Below are 10,000 nucleotides of genomic sequence, written 5' to 3'. Positions count from 1 at the left end.
CTCAACATCAGCCCATTCAGTGACTTATAATAATGAAAATAAGTTTCCATGACAGTGTTGCTGAACTGTCATGTTCTACAGGGAAAATACACAAGATTACAAAATACTGAACATTTTTTTATTCTTCAAGAAATATCTTCAGGAATCATTATAAATGATGCAGCAAACTATTTTATTTATTATCTAAATCACTTATTTATATGAGTTAAGTTGTGCATTTAAGAGAATCATTAGAGAACATAAATCTAACTATTTTTGTTATCCATTTGATATTTCTGTAATGATTTAAATTTGCAATGGAATGCAAAGAGAGTACCAGGTCTAATCAAAAGAGAAATTATTTCCATGTTCATGATGTACCTTGCACGTGTAGAGCTAAACAGCCGTCACATTCAGAACTGGATCACAAGATACAACTACATTTACTTTGCCAAACACACAGAGGTGACACACATAGTGCATTATAGCCCAAATACTCTATATTATGGAATGATGTTACTTAATGCTAAGAAAAGAGAATTACACATAATTAACATAAAAATCTCCAACATGAAAAAATGGGATTTTCATAGAATTAAAAGTAAACAAAAAAGTCTGACCAGGCATATAAATAATTATCATTATTCTCTTTTCACCTATGTATCATTACATTTTTTATCATATACTTCCTCTACAGATAATGAATGTGGACAGAGTACTTAGACCATTTTCCTTTTGTAAAGTGTATTGCCAACACAATATGAGAGTGAATATAGAAGCAAGTTCACAGACAAAACATTTTATTACTGCAGCAACAAATATCAGTGATAATACACATATGAATGCAAGAAGGTATGAGAATTATCAAAACCAAAAGAGTGAGAAAAAATAAAATGAGGATCAATGAAAAAATTATGGTTATGGGAAAGAGAGAGAGAGAGAGAGAGAGAGAGAGAGAGAGAGAGAGAGAGAGAGAGAGAGAGAGAGAGAGAGAGAGAGAGAGAGAGAGAGAGAGAGAGAGAGAGAGAGAGAAAGAATTAGGCATGCAAGTTTCCAAATAATATTCCTAATATTTTGATTTAGCAAGCAACTTATAGATTAGCATTTGCTTCAAAAATCACCATATAAGTATGTTAACATCTACCATATATGTATAAAATTTCAGAAAGAGATCCATGAGCTACCAATCCTATTTATTTGCTACAATTTATAATAAAATATGTATAGACAATTGTTCCCCCATAACTGATATAGTATTTCTTGTAGTTATATAATTACATAAATTACCTACTTCCAAATTTCATGTATTTATATAAATACTTTTTTTTTTTTTTATTACTTTTATGTATTTACAGTCACTTGGAATAAGTATAAAGTTCCCACTTTGGGGATACCTTGAAAAGGGCTCAGTATAGCACACTCCTTGTTTCCCAGGAGATGCCCCCTTTATGTAGTTTTGGCTACCTTTGGTTGAAATCCTCTTCCTTTGCTTGTTAGTATAGCTTCAGAGAGCCTACGTTGACTGGATATTCTAATATAAACCAGATTTTATAATTTGATGCACATGTACTACTACATTTCATATACTACATACTCTTTCTATGCTTTTGGTAATTACCAAACTATATGCTAGAGAGGCTTTTTTATGGGTAGTGAGATGGTTTAGACAAAGACGTAAACTCTAACAACTAATCATTTTTATAGTTCACTAATGCCTTCATCAATTATATCTCTAGAATACACGTTTCTAGATAAAGTGAATTCATTCTTAAAGATTAAGTTCCTTTTGCAATAAAGATCATCAGTTTACTATAGTGATCACACCAATAATGGCCAAAGACACTCAGGAGTTAGAGATTATAAAGGGGATATCCACTAGGAAACATAATGGCTCTTACAACATAGTGTGACATTTCTGTATACTTACACTTATATACTGTATATATATATCTATAATACAGGATATCAGGAAACTTTAAGATTATTAAATTCTACATCACACTAGCTCTACTTGCTTCATAACAGTCAAACATGAAATATATTATAGTACTATCTTTGAATGAGTGAGAAAAAACAAAACAGAGAATAAACAGAAGCAAAGTAATTTTAGTGTATAAAGAGTCTCTGAGGGATTTTTATTATCTTAATCTACTAATACAAATACCTGAATATAAACTTTATATGACTTGTCCAATTTGCAGGAGAAAGGAGATAGAGACATGATGAAATCTCACCAAGTCTTCAAAAGTACCACGAGACTTGGGTTCATGAAGGCATTCCTCCTTTTCTATGCAGAAGAGTGCCTATATACTGTCACACTCTGAGAGACCAATAATAATGTATCTAACAATGTTACATATGGAGCATCTTCTTGGAACAATGATATAGTTGTGCTCCAAAAAATCTGTGCTATGCAGCATTTGAGAGTAGAGTTAAGCTTGCAAGAATCTGCTGTCTCCAGTACACATATTTTTTCTGTTTGCATGCCCGATCTAAAACTGAGGTAAGCAGATTGCAAACTTAAGACTACTACAGAGATCTATATTTGCCATATGTATTTAAAGTTTTATATATATGGTTAATGGCACACTACTGGCTGATAAATCTATTACTGATGCTAAAATGAGATTATAAATCTAGTGACACTTTTACAAGTGGCTTTTCTAACTTAAAGATAATATTTTAACATTCTGGCTAAAAATGTTAACAATGTTAACTTCTACTGTAAACAATACTTTGCTAAAGAACCACTATGAAAAACTGCTTCATGTTATTTCAAAACACATCCAAATCAATATCTAGTGCAAAATTCATGTGCAAAATAATAGAATCTTATAGTACCATATAAAGCTAAGGACAAACTTGCAGAAACAGCATCAGAAACACAGAAAAGTTTTTCATAGTATATAAAAGAAATCAACATATTAAGGGCAACATTTTTATGCAAAGAGGTAGCTGAAAAAACATGGAAAAATCTCTGAAATAATAACAGTTCCATAAGCACTGTATCAAAGTTTGGTTAATTAATACTTGTTGGTTCAGTGTTTTATTACATAAATGGAAAGTAGTAAAAAAAATAAACAACTACTCAATATTACTCATGATAAATGCTGCTGAAGGATAAATATTTCTAAGGCTGTGAATATTTTCCTACATATTCTGCTTTTCACATACACATACAACTCCAAGGTTATTTCTAATAGACTCCTGTAGACCAGTCTAGTTATCGTTTTTTGTGAATATTTGTTCTACAGATTTTCCATAAACATTGCATCTCATCAAATCTTGTTATACCAGGAAATGTCTAGATGGTATTTTTCAAACTGAAATTTTCTTTGAAATAGGTAGTAAAAATCAAAGAAACATGAAAGTCATGTTTGTAAAATAATCAGTAGATTATTCAGAGTACATGAAAATATTAACTAAATCAAAATATGTTTTGGTATCCAAAAGCAACCTGTTTAAAAACATATTACCTACCTGTTACAACAATTTTAATATACCAAAACTATTCATCATATAATTCCTTCCATTTCAATCCATTTCAGAATACCGTAAATTCAATATTTGGTCAGAGTACATCATACAGTCATGGTACTTTTTTCATTGTATTTTCATACTTCTAGTGACAGTATATAAATCTACCTAACATATAAAATGCTAGATTTCTGATAGGGCAGCAAATATGAGCTAACTATATATAGGAGTTATCAAAGACTAATATTAAACTATTTTAAAATATACTCTCGAGGTCATAAAAATCAATATGATCACTTAATTCAGTGAAATTAAAAAGAATAAAAAACAAGAAGAAAAAAAAATCAGATGAAAAATGTATTGTAATTTTTTCTTTTATAATCAGATAGGAATTTGGAACACACAAAGCAAACCAATGAGGCCTCACATTTAACAGATATACAGAAATGAGCTACTTTTCCACAGAAACACTGTGCAGATTACTTTAATAACACTATGACCACAACAACAGCAAGATAGTGCTTCTTTTAACCTACCACCCTGATGGCAACATTCAAGACAACCATTCAATAAGTTACACATAGATATAGTCAAAGTCTGTCTTGTATGACTGTTTTGGTAAATACAGCAACAGTTAAGACAATGAATCATCTACTTTAAGTCATTCCTTACATTTACATCTATCAAAACACTTAAGGACTTTCCATGAACTATACATAAAATGAAATGACTTTTTTTTTGAGGAATGATGATCTATACCAGATTATTTATGTTATGATGACTTTGTCTGAAAGAAATTAGTGACAACCATCCGATTAATCATCTTTTTTGCTGGAAAAAAAGAGAGAAAAAAGCAATTTATCTTTGCACATTTCTTGCCCTTGTAGCTGTATGGTTTGTATGGCCATCCTAGCATTTGCATAAATCATTACTACACAGTTACCATATATCAGAACTACTTCATATCTCACTTTGTGTTTATATTCAGCGATAAGCTTCACAGCAAATGATGCATTATCATGGCATCTGTAGTGTGGGAGCTGTTAAAAAGCTATTATTTATGCAAGCACAAATGCAGATTTCTGTGAGCTGGTGTCACATCTGGCATACTTCTGTTGCTCTTTTATGGATGCGATATCTTTATGACTCAAATTACAATAAAGTCTCTATGAAAAATATATACACATAGCATTTCAAAAGAAAAATCTATATTGGCTTTACTTGTTCTATATATGTGAATTACCATTCATTGGCAAACTTTAATATTAACTGTCAAATACATGATTCTTTATGGGGTATATATTTCTTGGTTATATTGTACAAGAAAGTTATAACGAATATGAGATCTTGTAAAATAACTTTCACCCCCATCAAAAACTGAATTCTATTCCTTGACAACTTAAAAAAATGTGCATAAAAAAGTGCTTGCATACATCCCCCAAACTTCTTTTGTAAAATGTATTTTATAAAAGCAAAAATAATCTGGACAATTTATACTTTCTGTTACCTCTATAAACAGAAAACAAGAAAAAAATCCAGGTACTGTATTTATTTTTTTCTATGAATTTCCAAGACCACCTTGGACCCTCCCTTCACTATGTAGGTTGAAATACCTATTACTTTTTCAACCCCACCAACCAAGGCCCTCATCTCCATACACCCACTGGGCCATCTTTCCTCAATTTTCTTTACGGCTACAGCTGGACTGCGGGAAGCCAGATGGTTTCTGTCCACGTATAGGGGTGTAACCAGCTGAAAGGCAAGATATAGAGTTATGTCCCAACACAGTGATACACTTCTTACTGTATGTTACTGACACAACTATGACACAAAATTACAACTAGTAATACTTTATCAGTTCATCATACTGATGAAACATGCAAGATGAATGGTGTTGTATCAACTTTTTCTTTTTCCTTTTTTTTTTCTTTCTTTTTTTTTATAGATTAATGATATCCTCAGAAATGAAAAGCTTATTCATATATAGGTCATGACTGCCATTTAGTTATCATTCCATTACCATATTTCACTATTTAGCTTTGAAATTAAGGGGTATGATGTTTTTGTAACACCATAAATGAACCAAGAGCTAATTGAAAAGACTAAGACAGAATAAGAAGAAAATATAGTTCTAAGAAAGCATAATGTACAAAAAGAATTGATCAAGAAATAATCATCTGGTTAAGGAAGTTTTACACTAGTATATTTGTACATTGAGAGCTTGAATGTGGTCAGACTCATTTCTTGAGCCACTACCTGCTGCCCAGGCTCATATATTGGCTGCATTACAATTTCTCTCCACTGGCTAATTTCAAAAAGGTTTTAGTGGTGTCACTAATCTAAAATAATTTTTACCAAACTTCTAAGGTGATCATAGGGTATAGATTATACGTTAATTTTCTTTTGGGATATGGTGTATTTAGTGCGGCAAAAAGGGTTCGGAAGTTAGAGAAGGGTAGAAGAACATTGCTTTGCAATGAACATGTTGAGTGTGTGTTTTGTAACTAGCAACAATAGGATGAAGTAATGGGTAAACCACTTTTTGAAAAGAAATTCAGATGATCATACGAAGTATATAATTTTGCATTTAATCTATTATGTCTTCTATTTGTAAGGCAAAGACTAAAAGTGGGAAATTATGCATCACAGAATAAATTAAAATGGAATAGGTAGAATAAGAAGAATAAGGCCCATATCAAAAGCACTGATTTTCAGCAGACTGTCAGGAACTGCAAAACAGTTCTAAATTACCACAGGCAGTGCTGAGTGCTTTCTAACACATCAAGCATGATAATACTCTGTTCAAGGCAGCCATGGCATGAGGCATTTTTTTTCTATTCCCAGCATGAAAAGTACAGAGGATGCCATGGCCTATTTCAGATTGATCTTTTTTTAAGGGAGAGAAAGGGGCTGCAGTATTTTCCTGACCACAGTGGTCAGAAAAAAAATTATGCATCGGACAGAAATCTTTTAAAAGTTTATGTGATCAATGCTGCCCTCTGAGGAGGATATCTGAAAATTGATGCTTCTGAAACAGGTTGAAATCAATGAGGATAACTGAAAGGAAATACTTTACAGAGGAAATGTCATGAAAAGCACAAGAGGCTTATTTCCCAATTCCTACTATTAGAGATACAGAAAGTGTACCTGAAGATGGAATCCAGGTGGATTCCGAAACTGTAGTCTCATTTTCAATAAATCTAGTTTTACGTTGTGGGTTTTTATACCAAAGTGTACTATGTGAATATTAAAGAAAAAAAAGAGAAATAGTGAAATTTATGCTTAGTAGAATGAAATGGGTATGTTGTACATGTTCTGACTGTTACCTAAAAAACAAAAACAAAAATAAAAACAGGATTTATTCCTACAGGAATCAATTCATGCAAGATATTTTTAACAGCAAAACAAATCACAAACAACTACACAAAAAGGGGAAAACAACTATAACGAAATTGAATGTTATGATAAAGTAATTTTAATAGGGGTTTTAATAAATGTATAAAATAATCTTGAAAATTTGAATTATATATCTAAATATTGCATGTTTTTATATCATTAAAAGTAGTAAAAATATCTGAAAATTTAAAGTCTACTGAAGCATTTTTTTTTTTTCATTTATGATTGATTCTGAACTGTCCTACAGGAGTCTGTAGTGAACTCTGGTTACAATTACTATGCATCATTACAGTATGTTTAGTTCTTAATTTTATATCATATACATTATGGATAACAGTGTGAAATGTTAACAGATATGTGAAATCAAGAAAATGACTGATCAAAACACTGAACCATCAAGGATCACATTATCATATAAAATCATTGAAGGCATTGTAGATTTAATCACTAATTGGTGATTGCCATGCAGAAGGTAATCCTTCACCAGATATATCATAAATTTAACATCAAGCATATGCAATTACTGCAATAATCAAAGATACCAGAAAATTATCCATTTTCTGACTATGGATTATATGAATATATTGTCAATATTATTACCACAGACAAATCACATCTTTTCCAACTATTTAGTACGAATGAAGTTTTACATTTTACAGTGTACATCTAAAACCTTGGAAATAGGTTATATGACATTATATTAAGAACATGCAAAGTTGATAAATTTAAACGCTATAATAAACAACACATATAACAAGAATTTAGACATCAAGTTTAGGTATACATATTTTTTACTGAAATATACAATAACTACAGCCATGCAAGCATTTATAGTTCGTGCGAAGAAGAGTTTTCTTAAAGAGTATCCTGTCAGACATGTAGATATAATGGCAGACAGCAAGCTGTAAGTTATAATCATTCAATCATCATAACTTTCATGCTTATATTAATGTCTAATCAATATGGTTTTGGTTCATGTATCAATTCAGATATTCAAAAGACAGAAAAAAGTATGCATGTTAAAAGAACTATTAACTATTGCTTACATTCTACCCAATTCTAATGTACAGTTTATATTACTCAGTATAATGTGACAAGATATGAAATAGAGGGAAGTACAAGAAATGGTCTATATTGAAGGAAGCAGACTTTCATATTCTTTAGAACATGGTGACCAATCAAACACACACACACACACACACATATACACACACATATACACATATATACATACATACATACATACATACATACATACATACATACATACATACATACATACATACATACATACATACATACATATATATTTTTATATATATATATATATATATATATACACACACATACATATATATATATATACACACACATATACACACAAAAACACACACACGCACAAATGCGCACGCACACACGCACGCACGCACGCACGCACGCACAGACACACACACACATAGGTACATGCAGTATATGAAGTCTTTAAAAGGAAAATTTACATAGTTCTGTTGTATACCTCAAGAGAATTTCTAGCAGTGTTATCAGATTTGTCACCAGAACACAAATGAGTACATACAGAGTAGATTATTAGAGTTCTGAGAAACTATTTAAATGATTATATTCCTTATTCAGTACAGAATTATACTTATATGGTGATTAATGCTTTTCTTAATTATCTAATAAAAAATCTTGTATAATGAAGTAGTAATTAATGGATCATTGTAAAAATTTCGGGAAAGAATGCACCTATAGCATATGTAAAAGTTGGACAAGTTCAGTACAAGCAAAATTTGGCCTGGAAACTGAAGTAATGTTTACAAGTTGGTTAGATGCATCTCAAAAGTCTCCCAAAACTATTTAACTTTCAGATTGCTCCTCAAGGTCCACATTCCATTTCAAGGAACAACTTGAACAAAGACTTTTTTTTTCTTTATTTCTTTCTTTTTAGGATACTTCCAACCAACCAAGTAATTATGAAAAGAAATGGTAAATCAGTTTCATCCTCGAAATCTGCCTTAAGATCTGGTCCTGAAATTTAGATCCTGTAGTTTGAAGTTGTTGTAGTTAATCAGAAGCACCACAAAGTATATCTAATACAGATCCTTTTTTCATTTCTTAAAAAGGGAAAAAAAAAGGACAAGGTTGATAATATCATGGATAATTCTCATGCAACAAAATTATGGACAAGTTCATCTATCCGGACTTAACTATAAAACATTGTGGAATTATTGCATATACAACTGCTCTGTAACCAAAGCTTGATATGCACAATGGAATGCAATTTAATATGTGAAAGTAATTCTGTATGTAGCCAACATGTCTTTACTGATCACATCATGCAGAGGACTGGATCAAGTGAAAAGAATCCACAGTAATCATTATCTGTACTTTTTTTACTACCTAAACTCTTCATTTTTGTAAGCATTATGTAAATGAAGACACACCACTATTTCATTACGGTGTCTATGACTGTATCATTGTTTTCTGTATCACTGCAGCGTCTCTTGTCTTAAAAAAAAAAAAAAAAGCATATGTCTTGCCCTTTTTTTTCTCCCTCTTAGCTGCAAAGCCTAAGACTATTGCAAAGGAGATATTTTCCCCAACTAATCTATTATAGCAAAATCTGTGTTTCTTGAAAGAACCAAATATAGATTCCAGATACCAAAGAACCATTTTTCTATAGATAAACAATAACTTCAACTTCCTCACTGGAATCACGTTATTAGTATCATACAAATGATTTGTGGATTGGTTAACATAAGTATTTCTATGTCTTTTAAGTAACTAGGTTACAACAGATAAATTTGTAATCATTTGCAATCTCGATCAGTCAGTTAATGAACAAGAACAAAAACAGCAATAATAATAATAAAAATAATAATAATAATAATAATAATAATAATAATAATAATAATAATAATGATAATGATAATAATAATAATAATAATAATATTAATAATAATAATAATAATAATGATAATAGTAATACTAATATTAATAATAATAATAATAATGATAATAATAATGATAATAATAATGATAATAATAATAATAATAATGATAATAATAATAATAATGATAATAATAATAATAATAATAATAATAATGATAATAACAATAAAAATGATGTTGATTATTATTATAATAA

The 10,000-nt window shown here is 30.4% G+C and overlaps 1 protein-coding gene across 1 annotated transcript in view; it reads right to left on the bottom strand.

Annotated features, from left to right (window-relative positions):
• Nucleotides 1–104: 104 nt before the first annotated feature.
• LOC125042077 overlaps nt 105–10,000 on the bottom strand; it is a 16,418-nt gene continuing 6,522 nt past the window's right edge. Inside the window, exon 5 of the mRNA XM_047637542.1 lies at nt 105–5,208. Coding sequence (XP_047493498.1) covers nt 5,135–5,208 — 74 coding nt within the window. The 3' untranslated portion in view covers nt 105–5,134. The remainder of the gene's footprint in view (nt 5,209–10,000) is intronic.

This window comes from Penaeus chinensis, chromosome 31 (assembly GCF_019202785.1).
Source record: "Penaeus chinensis breed Huanghai No. 1 chromosome 31, ASM1920278v2, whole genome shotgun sequence".
Lineage (NCBI taxonomy): Eukaryota > Metazoa > Arthropoda > Malacostraca > Decapoda > Penaeidae > Penaeus > Penaeus chinensis.
Note: the sequence above shows the minus strand (reverse complement) of the source record. Positions and strands in the feature narration are given on the sequence as shown.